Below are 21,570 nucleotides of genomic sequence, written 5' to 3'. Positions count from 1 at the left end.
CTCTCACCCATCGGTCTTGGACATGTGGCCACCAGGCGTCGCCAAAGCGGGAGAGCCTGCCACCGACCGAGGATGCGGTTTGTGGAGGCCGAAAGTCATGAGGAGGCCGCCTTGGAGACGGTGCCTCCGGCGGTCTTTGGAGGACGTGACTTAGACCGCCATGCAGAAGAGTTCCTCTGGCTCTTCTGTGGCCTGTTGGACGAGGATGATTGGGATCTGGCTGAGGGCCGAAAGGACCGAAACCTCGCCTGAATTTTTCATTGCTGAGGTCTTTTTGGCTTGGATTGGGGTAAGGACGAGTCCTTTCCCTTAGATTGCTTAATAATTTCATCCAATTGCTCGCCAAACAATCGGTCGCCAGAAAAAGGCAAACCGGTCAAGAACTTCTTGGAAGCAGAGTCTGCCTTCCATTCGCGCAGCCACATGGCCCTGCGGACTGCCACCGAATTGGCGGATGCTACCGCTGTACGGCTAGCAGAGTCCAGGACGGCGTTCATGGCGTAGGACGAAAAAGCCGACGCCTGAGAAGTCAAAGACGCTACTTGCGGAGCAGAGGTACGTGTGACCGCATTAATCTCAGACAGACAAGCTGAGATAGCCTGGAGTGCCCACACGGCTGCAAAGGCTGGGGCGAAAGACGCGCCTGTGGCTTCAAAGATGGATTTCATTAGGAGCTCTATCTGCCTGTCAGTGGCATCCTTGAGCGATGAACCGTCAGCCACTGCTACTACGGATCTAGCCGCCAGTCTAGAGACTGGAGGATCCACCTTGGGACATTGAGCCCAACCCTTGACTACGTCAGAGGGGAAGGGGTAACGCGTGTCAGTAAGGCGCTTAGAAAAGCGCTTGTCCGGAAAAGCTCTGTGCTTCTGGACAGCATCTGTGAAGTTAGAGTGATCGAAAAAAGCACTCCGTGTACGTTTGGGAAATCTAAACTGGTGTTTCTCCTGCTGCGAAGCCGACTCCTCCACAGGTAGAGGTGGGGGAGATAGATCTAGCACCTGGTTGATTGATGCTATAAGGTCATTTACTATGGCGTCCCCTTCAGGTGTATCAAGATTGAGAGCAACGTCAGGGACAGAGCCCTGGGCTGCGACCTCTGCCTCATCCTCCAGAGGGTCCTCATGCTGAGACCCCGAACAGCGTGATGAAGTCGGGGAAGATTCCCAGCGAGCCTGCTTAGCCGGTCTGGGACTGCGGTCCGTGCTGGAGTCCTCCACGTGATATCTAGGGCCCACCCCAGGAGCATGCTGCGGCGCAGCCCGAGAGGGGCCTGGGGACGATGACCCCGCAGTGCCCGGGGCCTGTGTAAGGGCCGGTCTGGACTGTAAGGCTTCTAGTATCTTAGCAGACCATTTGTCCATAGACTGAGCCATGGATTGTGAAAGTGACTCAGAGAGTTTCTCAGCTAAAACTGCAAACTCTGTCCCTGACGCCTGGACAGGGGAGGCCGGCGGTTCTACCTGAGCCGAGGGTCCCACCAGTGCCCGAGGCTCCGGCTGAGCGAGTGCCACAGGGCCCGAGCATTGCTCACAGTGAGGGTAGGTGGAACCTGCAGGTAACATAGCCGCACAAGAGGTACAGGTTGCAAAATAACCCTGTGTCTTGGCACCCTTGCTCCTTGTGAACGACATGCTGTTCTCTCCTAGGAGAGTAATCACTGAGGGTATATAGCCAAAGGCTAAACACTGCGGCCGAACCTAGAAGAAGGGAATTTTGTTTACTTACCGTAAATTCCTTTTCTTCTAGCTCCAATTGGGAGACCCAGACAATTGGGTGTATAGGCTATGCCTCCGGAGGCCACACAAAGTATTACACTAAAAGTGTAAAGCCCCTCCCCTTCTGCCTATACACCCCCCGTGCTCTCACGGGCTCCTCAGTTTTGGTGCAAAAGCAAGAAGGAGGAAAAAATTATAAACTGGTTTAAAGTAAATTCAATCCGAAGGAATATCGGAGAACTGAAACCATTCAACATGAACAACATGTGTACACACAAAAAAACAGGGGCGGGTGCTGGGTCTCCCAATTGGAGCTAGAAGAAAAGGAATTTACGGTAAGTAAACAAAATTCCCTTCTTCTTTGTCGCTCCATTGGGAGACCCAGACAATTGGGACGTCCAAAAGCAGTCCCTGGGTGGGTAAATAATACCTCATAATAGAGCCGTAACGGCTCCGTCCTACAGGTGGGCAACCGCCGCCTGAAGGACTCGCCTACCTAGGCTGGCATCTGCCGAAGCATAGGTATGCACCTGATAGTGCTTCGTGAAAGTGTGCAGGCTCGACCAGGTAGCTGCCTGACACACCTGCTGAGCCGTAGCCTGGTGCCGCAAGGCCCAGGACGCTCCCACGGCCCTGGTAGAATGGGCCTTCAGCCCTGAGGGAACCGGAAGCCCCGAAGAACGATAAGCTTCAAGAATTGGTTCCTTGATCCACCGAGCCAGGGTTGATTTGGAAGCTTGTGTCCCTTTACGCTGGCCAGCGACAAGGACAAAGAGTGCATCCGAGCGGCGCAGGGGCGCCGTACGAGAAATGTAGAATCTGAGTGCTCTCACCAGATCTAACAAGTGCAAATCCTTTTCACATTGGTGAACTGGATGAGGACAAAAAGAGGGTAAGGAGATATCCTGATTGAGATGAAAGGGGGATACCACCTTAGGGAGAAATTCCGGAACCGGACGCAGAACCACCTTGTCCTGGTGAAACACCAGGAAAGGGGCTTTGCATGACAACGCTGCTAGCTCCGACACTCTCCGAAGTGAAGTGATTGCTACTAGGAAAACCACTTTCTGCGAAAGGCGTGAGAGAGAGATATCCCTCATTGGCTCGAACGGTGGTTTCTGAAGAACCATCAGCACCCTGTTCAGATCCCAGGGTTCTAACGGACGCTTGTAAGGAGGGACGATGTGACAAACCCCCTGCAGGAACGTGCGTACCTGTGGAAGTCTGGCTAGGCGCTTCTGGAAAAAACACAGAGAGCGCAGAGACTTGTCCCTTAAGGGAGCCGAGCGACAAACCCTTTTCCAATCCGGATTGAAGGAAGGACAGAAAAGTGGGCAAGGCAAATGGCCAGGGGGAAAAACCCTGAGCAGAGCACCACGACAGGAATATTTTCCACGTCCTGTGGTAGATCTTGGCGGACGTTGGTTTCCTGGCCTGTCTCATAGTGGCAATGACCTCTTGAGATAATCCTGAAGACGCTAAGACCCAGGACTCAATGGCCACACAGTCAGGTTGAGGGCCGCAGAATTCAGATGGAAAAACGGCCCTTGAGACAGCAAGTCTGGTCGGTCTGGTAGTGCCCACGGTTGGCCGACCGTGAGATGCCACAGATCCGGGTACCACGACCTCCTCGGCCAGTCTGGAGCGACGAGGATGGCGCGGCGGCAGTCGGCCCTGATCTTGCGTAACACTCTGGGCAACAGTGCCAGAGGAGGAAACACATAAGGGAGTTGAAACTGCGACCAATCCTGAACTAAGGCGTCTGCCGCCAGAGCTCTGTGATCGTGAGATCGTGCCATGAATGCCGTGACCTTGTTGTTGTGCCGGGACGCCATTAGGTCGACGTCCGGCATCCCCCAGCGGCAACAGATCTCCTGAAACACGTCCGGGTGAAGGGACCATTCCCCTGCGTCCATGCCCTGACAACTGAGAAAGTCTGCTTCCCAGTTTTCTACGCCCGGGATGTGAACTGCGGAGAAGGTGGAGGCCGTGGCTTCCACCCACATCAAAATCCGCCGGACTTCCTGGAAGGCTTGCCGACTGCGTGTTCCGCCTTGGTGGTTGATGTAAGCCACCGCTGTGGAGTTGTCCGACTGAATTCGGATCTGCTTGCCTTCCAGCCACTGCTGGAACGCTTTTAGGGCAAGATACACTGCCCTGATTTCCAGAACATTGATCTGAAGGGAGGACTCTTGCTGAGTCCACGTACCCGGAGCCCTGTGATGGAGAAAGACTGCTCCCCACCCTGACAGACTCGCGTCCGTCGTGACCACCGCCCAGGATGGGGGTAGGAAGGATTTCCCGTTCGATAATGAAGTGGGAAGAAGCCACCACCGAAGGGAAGCTTTGGTTGCCTGAGAGAGGGAGACGTTCCTGTCGAGGGATGTCGACTTCCTGTCCCATTTGCGTAGGATGTCCCATTGAAGAGGACGCAGGTGAAACTGCGCGAAAGGGACTGCCTCCATTGCTGCCACCATCTTCCCCAGGAAGTGCATGAGGCGCCTCAAGGGATGTGACTGACCTTGAAGAAGAGATTGCAACCCTGTCTGCAGTGACCGCTGTTTGTTCAGCGGGAGCATCACCATCGCTGAGAGGGTATGAAACTCCATGCCAAGATATGTCAGTGATTGGGCCGGTGTCAGATTTGACTTTGGAAAATTGATGATCCGCCCGAAACTCTGGAGAGTCTCCAGAGTAGCGTTGAGACTGTGTTGGCATGCCTCTTGAGAGGGTGCCTTGACCAGCAGATCGTCTAAGTAAGGGATCACCGAGTGACCCTGAGAGTGGAGGACCGCAACTACTGTAGCCACGACCTTGGTGAAAACCCGTGGGGCTGTCGCCAGGCCGAACGGCAGTGCCGCGAACTGAAGGTGTTCGTCTCCTATGGCGAAGCGCAGGAAGCGCTGATGCTCTGGAGCAATCGGTACGTGGAGATAAGCATCTTTGATATCGATCGATGCAAGGAAATCTCCTTGGGACATTGAGGCGATGACGGAGCGGAGGGATTCCATCCGGAACCGCCTGGTCTTTACGTGTTTGTTGAGCAGTTTTAGGTCCAGGACAGGACGGAAAGACCCGTCCTTCTTTGGAACCACAAACAGGTTGGAGTAAAAACCGTGACCCTGTTGCTGAAGAGGAACCGGGACCACCACTCCTTCTGCCTTCAGAGTGCCCACCGCCTGCAGAAGAGCATCGGCTCGCTCGGGAGGCGGAGATGTTCTGAAGAATCGAGTCGGAGGACGAGAGCTGAACTCTATCCTGTAACCGTGAGACAGAATGTCTCTCACCCAACGGTCTTTTACTTGTGGCAGCCAGGTGTCGCAAAAGCGGGAGAGCCTGCCACCGACCGAGGATGCGGTGTGAGGAAGTCGTAAGTCATGAGGAAGCCGCCTTGGTAGCGGCACCTCCGGCGGTCTTTTTAGGGCGTGACTTAGACCGCCATGAATCGGAGCTCCTCTGATCCTTCTGAGGCCTTTTGGACGAGGAGAATTGGGACCTGCCTGCACCCCGAAAGGACCGAAACCTCGACTGTCCCCTCCGCTGTTGGGGTATGTTTGGTTTGGCCTGGGGTAAGGATGTTTCCTTTCCCTTGGATTGTTTGATGATTTCATCTAATCTCTCACCAAACAAACGGTCGCCAGAAAATGGCAAACTGGTTAAGCACTTTTTGGAAGCCGAATCTGCCTTCCATTCCCGTAGCCACAAGGCCCTGCGTATTGCCCCCGAATTGTCGGCTGCAACCGCCGTACGGCTCGCAGAGTCCAGGACAGCATTAATAGCGTAGGACGCAAATGCCGACGTTTGAGAGGTTATGGACGCCACTTGCGGCGCAGACGTACGTGTGAGTGCGTCAATTTGCGCTTGACCCGCTGAGATAGCTTGGAGTGCCCATACGGCTGCGAATGCTGGAGCAAAAGACGCGCCGATAGCTTCATAGATGGATTTCAACCAGAGCTCCATCTGTCTGTCAGTGGCATCCTTGAGTGAAGCCCCATCTTCCACTGCAACTATGGATCTAGCCGCCAGTCTGGAGATTGGAGGATCCACCTTGGGACACTGAGTCCAGCCCTTGACCACGTCAGGGGGGAAGGGATAACGTGTATCCTTAAGGCGCTTGGAAAAACGCTTATCTGGACAAGCTCGGTGTTTCTGGACTGCCTCTCTGAAGTCAGAGTGGTCCAGAAACATACTCGTTGTACACTTGGGAAACCTGAAACGGAATTTCTCCTGCTGAGAAGCTGACTCCTCTACTGGAGGAGCTGAGGGAGAAATATCCAACATTTGATTGATGGACGCGATAAGATCATTCACTATGGCGTCCCCATCAGGAGTATCAAGGTTGAGAGCGGCCTCAGGATCAGAATCCTGATCAGCTACCTCCGCTTCATCATACAGAGAGTCCTCCCGCTGAGACCCTGAACAATGTGATGATGTCGAGGGAATTTCCAAGCGAGCTCGCTTAAGCGGTCTGGGGCTGCGGTCCGTGTCAGAGACCTCACCCTGGGAACTATGAGACACCCCGGGAGGACATTGTTGTTCCAACTGAGGGGGACCAGGGAGCAATGATTCCACAGTGCCCATGGTCTGAGACACCGGTCTGGACTGCAAGGCTTCTAGTATCTTAGCCATAGTCTCAGAAAGTCTATCAGTAAAAACTGCAAACTCCGTCCCTGTCACCTGGACAGTGTTAGCAGGTGGTTCCCCCTGGGCCACCCTTAGTATAGGCTCCGGCTGAGTAAGTGCCACAGGGGCCGAGCATTGCACACAATGAGGGTCAGTGGAACCTGCCGGTAGTATAGCCGTACATGCGGCGCAGGCAGCATAGTAAGCCTGTGCTTTGGCACCCTTGCTTTTTGCGGACGACATGCTGTTGTCTCCTCTGAGCAATCCAGGAGGGTATATAGCCAAAAATCAACCGTGCACCATACAGTGTAAAGTATAGCCTATAATCATATAATCTATAAGTACACTTCTGCACTAGTGGGGCCAGCACCACAGGTGCTGCTTACCGCCCGCTCAAAGCGGTTGTGTGGTCACCAGAATCCCTGCCTGGCTCTCCCAGAGCTTGTCTCCCCTCTCCAGCGTCAGAAGAGCTGACAGGAATGGCTGCCGGCGTCCTGAGGAGAGGAGGGGGCCGTGGGCGTGCCCTAGAAAGTGCGGGAATCTGGTGCCCCACTGTGCACAGTGAGGGGGGTGGAGTATGCAAAGCATGTTCCAGCCCTCAGTGCTGACGTCCTGTACAGCGTCCCGCCCTTCCCCTGACTGGCAGGCCTGGGGGCGGGAAAAGAGTGAGACTAGGCCGCAAAAGCCGGGGACTAAAGTTATAAGCGCGGCCGGCGTATAAGCGCGGTCGGCGCTGTAGTCCCCGGCGTACTAACGTTCCCAGCCGCGCTGCAATGTGAAATGGCAGCGCGCGGTCAACGCGGTAGTCCCCAGTAAACTAACACACCCAGCACGCTGCAGTGTGTGATGGCACAAGCGCGGTCAGCGCTGCGGTCCCCGGTGCACTAACACACCCAGCAATGCTGGAGTGTGTCTGTGCGCGGTCCCCACGGGGACACAGAGTACCTCAAAGTAGCAGGGCCTTGTCCCTGACGATACTCGGCTCCTTGTCCAGCAGATTCCCCAGGGGCTGTGGATGGAGCACGGTCTCAGTGCCTGGAGACCGGTTAGGATCCCACTTCACCCAGAGCCCTATAGGGATGGGGAAGGAAAACAGCATGTGGGCTCCAGCCTCCGTACCCGCAATGGATACCTCAACCTTAACAACACCGCCGACAAGAGTGGGGTGAGAAGGGAGCATGCTGGGGGCCCTGTTATGGGCCCTCTTTTCTTCCATCCGACATAGTCAGCAGCTGCTGCTGACTAAGCTGTGGAGCTATGCGTGGATGACCGCCTCCTTCGCACAAAGCATGAAAACTGAGGAGCCCGTGAGAGCACGGGGGGTGTATAGGCAGAAGGGGAGGGGCTTTACACTTTTAGTGTAATACTTTGTGTGGCCTCCGGAGGCATAGCCTATACACCCAATTGTCTGGGTCTCCCAATGGAGCGACAAAGAAAATGTATACAAATATAATATATATATATATATACAGTTCGGCACCCTAGGGGGACCAGCACCGTGTGACCGGTGTGGCTTACCGACCGCCCAGAGCAGTGTGTGTCCACCAAATCCCCTGCCTTGGGTCTCCCATAGCTGCAGCCAGAAGTCATCCACCGGCAGAATGTGATTAAAACATGGCTGCCGGCGTTCTAAGGGGAGGAGGGAGCCGTGGGCGTGATCAATAAAGTGCGGGAATCTGGTGCCTTAGAGTGATGAGTGAGGGGGGAGGAGGACACTAAAGTATGCTCCAGCCCTCACAGTCGGCGTCAGGCCGACCATCCCGCCCTTACCCCTGACTGGCAGGCCCGGGGGCGGGAGTTTAATGCACTAGGCCGCAAAAGCTGGGGACTAAATTTAATACCGCGGCCGGCAAGCAGGCGCGGTCGGCGCGGTAGTCCCGATCGTGACACAAAAACAGCAGCCGCTGCAGCGTCTGAGACCAAGTGCTCCATGCACCGTCCCCAAGGGGACACAGAGTACCTTTATGATGCAGGGCCTGTCCCTGATGATACTCAGTCTCCTGTCCGTCAGAATCCCACCGGGGCTGCGGAGGGAGCCCGGTCCCAGTGCCTGGATGACCGGTTAGGATCCCACTTCTCCCAGAGCCTCTAAGGGATGGGGAAGGAAAACGGCATGTGGCTCCAGCCTTTGTACCCGCAATGGGTACCTCAACCTTAACAGCACCGCCGACTTAGTGGGGTGAGAAGGGAGCATGCCGGGGGCCCTGGGGCCCTCTTTTCTTCCATCCGATATAATCAGCAGCTGCTGCTGACTAAAATGTGGAGCTTGAGTGAATGTGTGCCTCCTTCAACACAAAGCATAAAAACTGAGGAGCCCGTGATGCACGGGAGGGTGTATAGGCAGAGGGGAGGGGTTACACTTTTTAAAGTGTAATACTTTGTGTGGCCTCCGGAGGCAGAAGCTATACACCCAATTGTCTGGGTCTCCCAATGGAGCGACAAAGAAATACTCATTTGCCTAATAATTCTGCACACAGTGTATAGAGGAAGCCTGAATGAAAATAAAGCGATATGTCATTTCCGGAGTTGTCATAAGAGGGTTTAAGATGTGCCCCCCTTAATATTGCTAGATTTTGATAAGGATGCCAAATTTAGTACATTTTGGCAATATGGTTGCAAAACTCTGGACAGACTGCAATTCACATCTCAACCACTGGGTGGCTACATATAGACACTTATAGCATAAACATCTCCAAGCACAGAACTGAAACTCAAAATTTGATTTCTTTCAAAACTGAATAATCTCAGGAGGTCAAACCAAGAGCAAAATGTAAAAAGGGTTAAGCAAAAATGACCAGGTCCAGTACAAATAGAATGATGCAGGAATCATCGGCCGCACCATTACAGTGCTCAATGTTAAGAATAAAGGGCAGATGTGTACCTGTCAGGCCGTTCTTGCTGGTGTTCAGTAACGCTCGCTTAATGCTCACGGCATGCTCTACTAGCCTCGAGGTACATTCTTCGCTTTCACTGTCTGGAAAATGTATTCGCCTTGGCTGGAAACACTGCAGTCGACACGACTTAATATTGCTTAAGATTTCGGATAGAGACAGTCTGTTTTCACAATGGTTTTCGGAAGCATTGGTCCGTGAGATATCGGGAGAGGAATGTGCAACACGGGAAGAGCTTGAAGAAGTAGACAACATTTCGGGGTCCAGCTGCTTTAGGGTGGGGTCGTGCGGTGTTGATACCCGGTCCATTATAACCCTGAAAAATAAGGTCAAAAGTTCGGTTAAAGGATATTTATTTAACACTCAAAAGGGCTGGTAATCGCCAAGGGTTGTCACCCAGTCAATGAGAGGGATGCAGCATCGGTGGTATAAAAAAGGGGGCACAAAACCAGGCAAAAAACTGGCGTAATGGGCCATAGAGGCCGAGTCTGTTCATCGAGACTAATGTACATGTAGATTTACTGAAACAATAGTGAATAGTAGTCTAGAAAGACCCAGTGTGAAACTTGTCAAATTTGAAATTAATTAAAAATAAATTAATAGAAGAATGTGATATAAAATAAAAAAAAGACATTGTCACTTGTATGAAGAAAAAAAAAAAAATATACCGTATTTTTCGCTTTATAAGACGCACCGGATTATAAGACGCACCCCAAACTTAGACATAAAAAAAGGTTAAAAAAAGAAAAATGGGGTCCGTCTTATAATCCGGTGTTCTCTTACCGGAGGGGGGCAGCAGTGGGGGTGAAGCAGGGTCACAGGAGGCAGAGGTTGTGCTGGCAGGCACGGCGGGTCAGTGGCAGTGGGGTCCATGGTGGCAGGAGCCTGACCCGTGGTGGCAGGAGCCATGGGGCCCGTGGTGGTGGCGGCAGCAGCGTCGGCGGGTCATGCAGCAGGCCGGTGCAGTGAGTGTCCCAGTGTCCGCGGTCCCGGTTCAAATAATGGCGCCTGCGCAGATGGAGCTCTCATCCAAGGGCTCCATCTGCGCACGCACTGACTCCCGGAGGAGCGCAAGCGCAGATGGAGCTCTCATTCAAGAGCTCCATCTGCGCACGCGCCCATCATTTGAAACTGGGACCGCGGACAAACTGGGTAACTTGCTGCACAGCCGCCCACCCCGCACGCACAGAGTGGCAGCCAGCAGGCTGCCCGCCCACCCTGCGTGCAAGCGGCCGGGTACCTGTGCTTGCGTGTGGGCGGCAGCCATCTGCCGCCCGCACAGGCACCCGACCGCCGCCCGCACACAGCACCCGGCCGCACACAGCACCCGGCCGCCTCCCGCACACAGCACCCGGCCGCCGCCCGCACACAGCACTCGGCCGCCGCCCGCACACAGCACTCGGCCGCCGCCCGCACACAGCACTCGGCCGCCGCCCGCACACAGCACTCGGCCGCCGCCCGCAGCCCTCACACAGCACCTGACTGCCGACCGCACGCAGCCACGGGTACCCGGCTGCCACTGCACGCAAGCACAGGCATCTGCCGCCCGCACAGGCACCCGACAGCCACCCGCACACAGCACCCGGCCGCCGCCCGCACACAGCACCCGGCCGCACACAGCACCCGGCCGCCGGCCGCACACAGCACCCGGCCGCACACAGCACACGGCCGCCTCCCGCACACAGCACACGGCCGCCTCCCGCACACAGCACACGGCCGCCTCCCGCACACAGCACACGGCCGCCTCCCGCAGCCCTCACACAGCACTCGACTGCCGCCGCACGCAGCCACGGGTACCCGGCTGCCACCGCATGCAAGCACAGGTACCCGGCCGCTTGCACGCTGCCACAGGCACCCGGCCGCCCGATCACCGCACAGACAGGACCCCCAGGTACCGCTATATTCGCTTTATAAAACACCCCCCCCATTTTCCTCAAATTTTTGGGAGGAAAAGTGCGTCTTATAAATCGAAAAATACGGTAGTATATTATATATCCATCTATATATCTATATATATAAAAATTATAATTTTTATGTATATCATCAATTAGATATAACTTTTTTCATATACGAGTTTTCTTTTATTTTATCACATTCTTATATAAAATTATTATTAACATAATATAATATATATATATATATATATATATATATATATAAAAAAATTTATATTATATATATATACACACACATATATATATATATATATATACATATATATACACAGATAGCTAGATAAAATATATATAGCAGAGCTGTAAATAAGAAGTTGCAGGAAATAGTGCGTTATGGACAACGTGTTTCGGTGGTATAAGCCGCCTTCTTCACGGTCCAAGTCAAAATAATTTAAAAAATACTTTTTAGTTATATTATTATCAATTAGACATAATTTTTCTTTCATACAAGTGAGTTTTTTTATGTTATCGCATCTATCTATCTATCTATCTATATATATATATATATATATATATATATATATATATATACACATACACACACACACACACACACATATATATATATATATAAAATATGTCACATTATTTAATCAGTAGACCATTTTCTGATGGCACATTTCCTTTAACTGAACAGTTCTTCTTATCAATCATTTCCTCTTCTAATAAATTTACCTTCCACCTCGGCCCAGTCGTCTTCTTGCAAACCCTATGCATCGTCTGGGGACTGTGAGAGTGGTTAAGCAGTGCTTATACCGAAGCCTAGCCAATCCTGACAAGTCTGAAGGATCGTCAATTTGGTCCAATCGCGCCTGGAAATAAATAAATGAAAAAATAAATTAATTAGAGCAACAGTAAGTATATATTCACCAAAGTACCTTTAGAAAAAGAAATAAAGCAATACAACATTAATTAGTGGTCGTATATTATCTGTGAACTGCACGACTATGGATGTAATGATGGGGTTTGTCAGATGAAAATGAACTCAGCCCATGGACATGACATGGCGTCTGGACCAAACAGGATATAAATTGGCGTTCTTACGGCGTAATACTGGCATCCAGTTCTTCTCCTGAAGGCAAATTGCCCATCGGGGTCGTTGTCTTCCTCGGGCTCAGACACTGGAGAGGGGACCTGGAGAGAGGAGGAGGATCAGACAAGCGCCCCTTGTCGGCCGACACGTCACGAGATAACCAGGCGTCAGACTCACCTGAGGAAACTCCTCATCTTCGGAGCTGTGGAAGTCATACTGTTTGATATCGCTCTTGTTAATTACTGGTAATGGCTCTGAGACCGGCTGAGGCAGAGGGGTCACGATGGGCTCCGCTTTTGGCTTCTTTGGATATTTCTTCTTCATTCGGACGACTTCAACATCCTCTTTCACAGAAGGATGATGATTATTCTAAAACAAACAAAAAATGAAATTACCTCCTCTGCAACAATTAATCATTTCTTGATCACAGCTTAAAGTGTACCTCCGATCACACAGACGAGGACTAGCAGGCAGCGCAGATTCTGCCTCTGAAAAGCAGCGCAGATCAGACGCAGAACATCTGCCATTACATGCTAATGACAAAGAGGAAAACCGATGTGACCTATCAAGCAGCTTAACTACACCTTGTCTGTGTGCTACCCGCACGCCATATATACGTGGGAGCCTAGCCTGAATAGGTCAATGTAGCCATAGGTTGTGTCTGTAATTAACTAACATTATCACCCATTTTCAGTAGCGAGTGCAGCTCTGGGGTATAACACAGGATCAGTACAGGACAAGTAATGTATGTACACAGTGACTCCACCAGCAGAATAGTGAGTGCAGCTCTAGGGTATAATACAGGAGGGAAAACAGGATCAGTACAAGATAAGTAATGTATGTACACAGTGACTGCACCAGCAGAATAGTGAGTGCAGCTCTGGAGTATACTACTGGATGTAACTTAGGTTCAGTATATGATAAGTAATGTGATATACAGTATGTACAAAATGACTACAGCAACAGAATAGTGAGTCCAGCTTTGGAGTATAATACAGGAGGTTACTCAAAATCAGTAATGTAATGTATGTACCCAGTGATTGCACCAGCAGAATAGTAAGTGCAGCTCCGGAGTATAATACAGGAGGTAACTCAGGATCAGTACAGGATAAGTAATGTGATATACAGTATGTACAAAATGACTACAGCAGCAGAATAGTGAGTCCAGCTTTGGAGTATATACAGGAGTTAACTCAGAATCAATAATGTCATGTATAATTGCACCAGCAGAATAGTGAGTGCAGCTCTGGAGTATAATACAGGATGTAACTCCAGATCAGTATAGAATCAGTAATGTCATGTATGTACACAATGATTGCACTAGCAGAATAGGGAGTGCAGCTCTGGAGTATAATACAGGATGTAATCAGGATCAGTACAGGATTAGTAATGTAATGTATGTACACAATTCTGTACCTTGGATTTGCTTTCTGAAACTCTGTGATGGTTGCCGTTGTGGAGAGACGTTGGAATGGGATGAATCTCCTTCTCGACTTTCGGAATTTTTATTTCATTCAATATTTCACCTCCAAAGTCGCCCAAATTATACCTATGATAAAAATAATAAAAAGGAAATGTAAGAAATGATAAGTGGCTGGTGTTAGCTTTGTGACTGCAGGGTCGATATGCTGAGATTTAACAACCACAGACTCAAGAGCACATTTCACCTTTTCTCGACCACTTCTAAAGTCAAATGCAACAGCTCCCGTTTCGTTTTTTCTCTTCTTTTGATCATTTCCAAAATGGTAATGGCTCGGCTAAACTCCCTTCTGAGCTTCAACATCTTCTCGTAAGAGGCTTCGTCGTTCTTCCGATTCTGCAGGGATTCGTACATTTACTAAATCGGTAATCCCGCATTACAGAACGTGCCACGATAGACTCATAGCAGGAACTGACCTTTCGCGTTTGCATCTTCTCAGTCCTCCGCCGGAATGCCACATACGGGTCATTGTTGGTGGACCCGTCCCGTTTCTCTTGTTTGATTAGGGGGATGAGGGACGGCCCCCTGCAGTTTTTCCTTTTTCTTACCCAGTAGTCATACACAGATTTGATAAGGTAATCATCCTCGTTTAGCAGCAACTTTGCTTCCTGAAGAGTGACCAGCTGAAAACGGGACCCAAGAGAAAAAATAAAGTTAGAACATTTAAGGAAAAAAGCCATTAATTACTCACAGTAAACAAAGCACTCAACAGAAAGTGCCCCCTTTCTCCCCCAATTACCTGATTGGAGCTTGCCTTTTCCAGCCTGTCAATCATAATCTCAAACTGCAGTGGTTTGATTTCCATTTTCCTGTTGAGCCGGGTGAGTAACGTCTCATCCTCCGAGTCCATATCGTAATCTGGCTGCTCATTGTCCAGATTAAACGCTGCAAGATTAAAATGAATTGACCGGCATTAATACATTGCTACAAGGAAAGCAAATAGAAAATCAGGAGAAGAAGAAAATGTATAATTGGTTGTAAAAATGTATCGCGCCGATAAAAACGTCATCTCTGCTCTGTCTGTACCGTTACATAGGACGCAATTTAGGTCCATCTAGTTTATCCTTCCTCCACCAATTCTACATTTTGTCCCTAAGTCACTTATAACTAACAATGTTGTGTACTGAGGAAATAATCCAGCCCTGATATAAAAGCTGTTATAGTGTCACCCATTACTACCTCTTGTGGTCGGTATTCCACAGTCTGACTGCTCTAACTGTAAAGAACCCTTTCCTATTTAGCTGTTGGAATCACCTTTCTTCCACTTGCAGTGAGTGCCCCCTGGTCCCTAGTGTTATCTTTGGAAGTAATAAGTCATGTCCCAGTCCTTTATATTGACCACACATGTATTTATACATATAAATGAGAACTCCTCTGAGACGTCTTTTTTCTAAGCTAAACATATCCTTTTCCAACAACTCATCGTACGAGCGGCCTCCATTCCTTGTAAGGCTATGTGTCCACGGTAAAATGTACCTGCGGATTTTTCTGCATGAAAATCCGCGACTTTCGCGGCAAATCCGCACCTTTTTTTTGCCGCGGATTTACCGAGGATTTACCGCGGATTTTTTTTTTTTCCCAATTCTATAGCCAAAATCCGCAACAATAATTGACATGCTGCAGATTTTTCCGGATCAAAATCCGCGGCAAATTCGCCGCGGAAAAATCCGCAGCATGGACACAGCATTTCCAAAATGCCATTGAAATGGCTGGGAAGTGCCGCTGCTGCAGATTTTCAGGAAATCCGCGGTAAATCCGCGATAAATCCGCGGCAAAATCCGCGAGAAATCTGCAGCGTGGGCACATAGCCTTATAATCTAGGTACCCACCTTTGAGCTGACTTCTTAATATCCTATTTAAAATGTGAAGCCCAAAACTGTATGTGGCCTTACATCTGATTTATAGAGGGGTAACAATACGTTAGGATCACAGGATCTAATCTATCTTTTTATACACCCTAAAATCTTGTTTGCTTTTGCAGCTGCTGCCTGACATTGAGTGCTGCTGTTCAGATTATTTGTAACCAGAATTCCTATCCTTCTCCTGTTCTGTAGTTCCGAGTTTACTTCCATTTAATGTATACGCAGCAATAGCATTCTAATGGAGGTTTATTTAGACTGTCATTCATCCAGTCCTGCCAATATCGTCAGGTTGGGTTTACTGTGATCCAATGTGTATGGGGTAGAGGGCTTAACCTCTCTATATACACAAGATCGGTAATGTAATATATTATTGTGTGTGTGTATATATACATACACACAAACGCATATATACACATATATTACATTACACACCTTGTAATGTAATATAATACACACATATATATTATATATGCAGTGTTATATATATATATATATATATATATGTGTGTGTATATATATATCTATATTATATATATATATCTATATATATATATATATATATATATATATTATAGTGTGTATGTGTATTATATATATATATATCTATATAATATCTCTCTCTCTCTCTATATATATTATATATTATATATATAGAGAGAGAGATATTATATAGATAGATATATATATATACACACACACACACACATACATAAACACACATACAGACACATAGTATTTATAATAAATATATATATTGTTTGATGGCAGCAGTGACATTATGTCCATCGCTGCAGCCGATTACTAAACACAGCAGCTTGTGCTGTCTATACATTGGCCCAGTAAGTGGCTTCAGTGTTGTCACCGCTGCGGCCAAACAGTGAGATGGGTGGCAGCAGTGACACAGCGCTGGACCACGGGAGGTATCTATTTATTTGTGCAGGGTTTTCGAGCTTGCTGTTGCTTCTCCTCTGGATGGCACGTTATATCCCAAAGAACCCAAGGATACTGACGAGACTATTTCCAGTAGGCTAAATCTGACAAGAGGGTAACAGAGCCACGTTTATACGGCAGGGAGCGGGGAGACTTGGCTTCCTGTGTGAGCGGGCAGGTGGCTCAGTAACAGATGCGGCCTGTGTGATCACTGGCAGGATGGCACCGGAGTGCGGGCACTTACGCTGAATGTGAATGAACTGCTTGGGCTGCTTAAACTCTCCTTTGTACAGGCGACTGTAGTAGACGACGTTGCTCTCGGCTTCAGGAACGGGAATGACCATGCTTTCTTTCTTTTCTCTAAAAACTTGCTGTGCCGAGATAGCGCGCTGTAAGTGATGTTCCTGTAAACGGCAAAGAAGAGAACATTTACTATGAGATGAAAAAAAAAAAAAAAAAATCAGGCGATAAACCATCAAATAAGCCGACGAATGAGCATTGTGACAAGTGTGAACATAGCCTTTTGTTTTTGGAAGGCTTTTTACAGATTTTTAGTTATTTTTTTTGCAGAGACAAGATTTGCAGGGCTACAATATTACCATACATTATTACAACCCCCCCCCCCCCCCACCCAAACCTAAAACAGAAGCTCAATTTCTTCAATCATCAGTGAAGACCCCATCACCCAGCAGATAAATGACATCAGCGTCCCCCCACGTCCCTAATCAGCTGCCGCTATGCATGCACACGTATATCCCAGGACATCACAGTGATATATAAGGAGGCTGTAAATACAAAAGGACAGGCAGCCCGATCAATCTAATAGAGAGGGAGGGGGTGGGAGGGGGGCTTCATCAATCAACCTTGAATTCCTGTTACTTATTGTTACGTTCATTCACCTGATGTCTATCTATAGTGGATATGACTACTGTGCCCGGCTGTACCGGTAACGAAACAATGGCGGCACCAGATGGCACCGCACACCGGGCCAGTCTTCCCTGCATATATGGTTATATGTCAATCTTACAGACTGTCATGGCTTCCATCTCTGTTTAAAAAGTGGTGACTATAAAGCAAGAAAAGACGTAGTCTGCCGATACGAGAAGACAATGGGACAAGAGCTGAAGGGAGAAGGAGGACGACCCAAACTGAAAAGAAGTCCTGTTCATACAGTCCAATATGGCTCTGCTTATAAAGATTTGCCCCGGCAAAAAAAGGGGCCAAGGAAGTGTCCACTATCCCGAGATAATGAATATTCTACTGTTATTGATATTTTTATTGAAAAAAATGTTACTGGATATATTGTTTGATGGCATAGCCAGCCTACCCACCATCATCCAATAGCTGAAATGGTAGTCCCATAAACATCTATCACATCCTTTTTTTTTTTTTTTTTTTAATTTTGGGAACATTTTAAATTAAACAAATACAACATTTTGTAAAAATGAAATGAAATACAAAAAAGGAAGAGGAAAAGGCAACCTTGGAAAAAGGAGGGACATCGGAAAAAAAAAAGGAAAAAAAAAACTAGGTCAATTTAAGCTATATTGCACCTATTACAACTTAAGAATTATATTTATACCTTTTAAAATAAAAAAATATTTATATCAAAATGTTTATTTGTTATACAACAATGATGCTTGAGTCTCAAAACTTAATGATTAGCTGGGAAATAGATCTTAATTTACATTTCAGCCCAGAAAAAAAATGGCAGAAAGCAATTAAAGGGAATCTGTCAACAGGTTTTTGCCACCTAATCTGAAAGCAGCACAATGTAGGGGCACAGATCCTGATTCCAGCGATGTGTCACATACTGAGCTGCTTAGTGCAGTTTTGATAAAATCACTTATCAGCAGGAGATTATCATGACAGGACTACTTGGCGTGCTGCAGGTAGTCCAGCATATTCATGAGCTCTGTATAACAGCTAGATCTGCAGCAAAGAAAACATTGATTTTATCAAAAGGACAGCAAACAGCTCAGTAAGTGACACATCGCTGGAATCAGGGTCTCTGTCTCTACATTATTAAAAAACCTTTACGAAATGGTATTTATCCCAGTAAGACTTTACCGAATTTCCTCGGATCTCTATTGGGAAGATTGTGGCTATAAAGGAAATATTTGCCACATATTCTGGGAATGTACCAAACTAAAAAAAAACCTTATGGGATGAAATCTTCAATTTACTAAATAAAATTTGGAACCCAGTTGTTCCATGTTCTCCCCATTTAGCTCTTCTCTCCTTAGAGACTGAGGATTTTCCACCCAGGATAAGATCAATTGTTCTTCACATTTCTTTAGTAACAAAGTCTCTACAAGCTACTAATTGGAAACAAACATATTGCGTCTCTTTCAAAACTAATTATGTTCAATCTATTTTTATTGAATTTATTAAACAAAATAACAGAAATAAAGGCAAAGACAAAATCATTTGAATAGAGCAATAAGCAGATATCCAAAATCATGTATGGAACCTGTCAATGATCAATTATCATCATCATATCTTCTGATGCATGTGTTAATAATCAAACAATCGTTACTGCAAAACAAATACTCATACTCAAATATTCAAAAATTGTGGTAACGCTCAAGTCGCCAATACTAGTAAAGGCAATCTCGGGAGCAGAAATTACGGTATATAGAATGAGAAAGAACAAACAAAGTAATTCCTCCGCTCCTGAGTATAATATTACAATCAGAATCTATCAATAATGTTATATCCCTTGTTATTCTTATTTAGAGAACTAGAAGTAAATATTATGAGCATTAAGTGTATAAGGATACGAGAGAGAGAGAAGGCATAGAATAGATAGAAAGAAGAGAAGAGAAAAAGAAATAAAAAAAGGAAAAAAAAGGGGGGGGGGAAGGTGAGGGACCTAAATCAAGAAAAGTAAATCTAGGTTAAAGTAAGTTACAGTAGGGTAAAGTTGGAGCCTGAGAGAACCGTAATGGGTAAACAGGGAAAGGGAAATATAGGGAAAGGAAGGTCAAGAGGGGAGCGGGAGGGGGGATTCCTCTGGGATCTACCTTATTAAAACAGTTTATGAAAATCTGGTGAATCCCTAAACACTATCCATTCGCTCCAGGTCCTATAGAACCTTTCCCTAGTGTCGGCGGTGTCGCCAGAGAGCTCCTCCATCCTACAGATATTTGTCATCTCCACACACCACTCGGAAATAGGAGATGTGGGGGTTTTCCAGTATCTTGGTATGACGGAGCGCGCCGCCGTCTGGCAGAAACGCAGGATCTCTCGCTTATGGCATGTGATTGAGTGATACTTTGGCGTAGTGTTGGGGCTCTGTTGCATTGATCAATTCAGTAGCTAAATTTCTCTTGATTCATATGTTCATGGCAGTAATGGAGATTCCATTTTTCATATTTTCATCCTTTCATTTAGCTATTGGATTTTTCATGTCAGTATTCACACAGCAGTTTCTGCTTTTCATATATTCCCCTTGCATAGTCACTGGTGTGCATACCTTCTCTCCATATAGTGTAATTGAGTGAGGCAGGAGGGAGAGGAGTGTTATCTTGGGACAGTTTTCTACTGTTTTCACAGTAAGGGTACTTTCACACTTGCGTTCAGCGCAGTCCGTCACTATGGAGAATAGCGCACTCCGTTAACGCTCTGCGCTATTCTCCATAGACTTGTATGGACAACGCACTGTAACGCAAGTGTCAGCGTTGCATCCGATAAACGACGCAGCGTCGTTATTTTGACGCTGCGTCGGGTGGAAGAAACGCAGCATGTAACTTTTTTTGAGCAGCGCAATCCGTAGGATTTCACTGCGCATGCTCTTTTTTTTTTTTTTTTTTTTTTAAATCACAAACTTTAATTTTGTCTCTCGGTGGCCGAACGTTCAGCTGAGCGCCCGGCTGCCGGCATGTGACAGCGCTCAGCTGAGCGCCCGCCCGCCGCCATGTGAGAGCGATCAGCTGAGCGCCCGCCCGCCGGCATGTGAGAGCGATCAACTGAGCGACCGCCCGCCGCCATGTGAGAGCGATCAGCTGAGCGCCCGCCGGCATGTGAGAGCGCTCAACTGAGCGCCCGCCCGCTGCCATGTGAGAGCGATCAACTGAGCGCCCGCCCGCCGGCATGTGAGAGCGATCAACTAAGCGCCCGCCCGCCGCCATGTGAGAGCGATCAGCTGAGCGCCCGCCCGCCGGCATGTGAGAGTGATCAACTGAGCGCCCGCCACCATGTGAGAGCGCTCAGCTGAGCGACCGGCCGTCGGCTATTGAGAGCGCTCAGCTGATCGTTCACAATAGTCTGCTGTCGGTAAAACTGTAAAGAAAAAAAAAAAAAAGCTTCCGTTGTTTTGTACGATCTGTAGCGTCCGTTGTGCCACTATATGCAACGCATCCGTCACACAACGCAATGTTACGGAAGCCGTCCAACGCAAGTGTGAAACTAGCCTAATAAGCTGGTAATTCATGAGAACTTTCTTCCAGAACTGCTTCACTCCGTCACACTCCCACCAAATGTGCGTCATTGTACCAACCTCCCGTCCACATCTACAAAACAGCGCCGACACAGAGGGGAATATTGAATGAAGTTTAGATGGAAACTGCTACCATCTTGTTAAAATGTTAAAGCTCTTCTCCTGTGCGGAGCACGTGGCTGACAACTTATGTGTAAATGAAAAGCACTTTTCCCATTCAACCGACGAAATATGTTGTTTCAACTCACTTTCCCAAGCCTACTGGTAGCCTCGTTTGCCCGAGATCCCAACTCCATTAAGAATACTGTACAGCAGGGAAACCGGACGCTCGGGCTGGACCTCCTCCACAAACAAGTCTTCAAAGGCACTACAGGTATCTCGAACTCGGCCATTGGAGCCCATCGCGGAGGCAAAGGCCTGGAGCTGAAAAAACTCCAGCCACCTTGCTCCTCTACCCGGTCGCTGCGTTCAAAATACTTTCAGAACTAATTATTAGCATTACCGCTTTATAATATGTTGGCATATTCTTACGCCATCAGAAATATTTCTGTACAAAGCTATGAGACAAGATGGGCTCCTTGGAATACTCTTTATCCCCCCTTAAAAAAAAAAAAACAAAAAAACTCTTCCTTAAATA

The 21,570-nt window shown here is 48.0% G+C and overlaps 1 protein-coding gene across 1 annotated transcript in view; it reads right to left on the bottom strand.

Annotated features, from left to right (window-relative positions):
• The window catches only part of EPC2 (enhancer of polycomb 2), a 108,813-nt gene that overhangs the window by 33,199 nt on the left and 54,044 nt on the right, over window positions 1-21,570 (bottom strand). The window contains exons 2-10 of the mRNA XM_075317183.1: window positions 16,737-16,896; window positions 14,440-14,585; window positions 14,117-14,323; window positions 13,888-14,036; window positions 13,637-13,769; window positions 12,398-12,589; window positions 12,232-12,321; window positions 11,863-11,999; window positions 9,223-9,548 (exon numbers count right to left, since the gene is read on the bottom strand). Coding sequence (XP_075173298.1) covers window positions 9,223-9,548; window positions 11,863-11,999; window positions 12,232-12,321; window positions 12,398-12,589; window positions 13,637-13,769; window positions 13,888-14,036; window positions 14,117-14,323; window positions 14,440-14,585; window positions 16,737-16,896 — 1,540 coding nt within the window. The remainder of the gene's footprint in view (window positions 1-9,222; window positions 9,549-11,862; window positions 12,000-12,231; window positions 12,322-12,397; window positions 12,590-13,636; window positions 13,770-13,887; window positions 14,037-14,116; window positions 14,324-14,439; window positions 14,586-16,736; window positions 16,897-21,570) is intronic.

Source organism: Anomaloglossus baeobatrachus, chromosome 7 (genome assembly GCF_048569485.1).
Source record: "Anomaloglossus baeobatrachus isolate aAnoBae1 chromosome 7, aAnoBae1.hap1, whole genome shotgun sequence".
Taxonomy (NCBI): domain Eukaryota; kingdom Metazoa; phylum Chordata; class Amphibia; order Anura; family Aromobatidae; genus Anomaloglossus; species Anomaloglossus baeobatrachus.
This window is presented reverse-complemented; position numbering and strand designations above follow the sequence as displayed.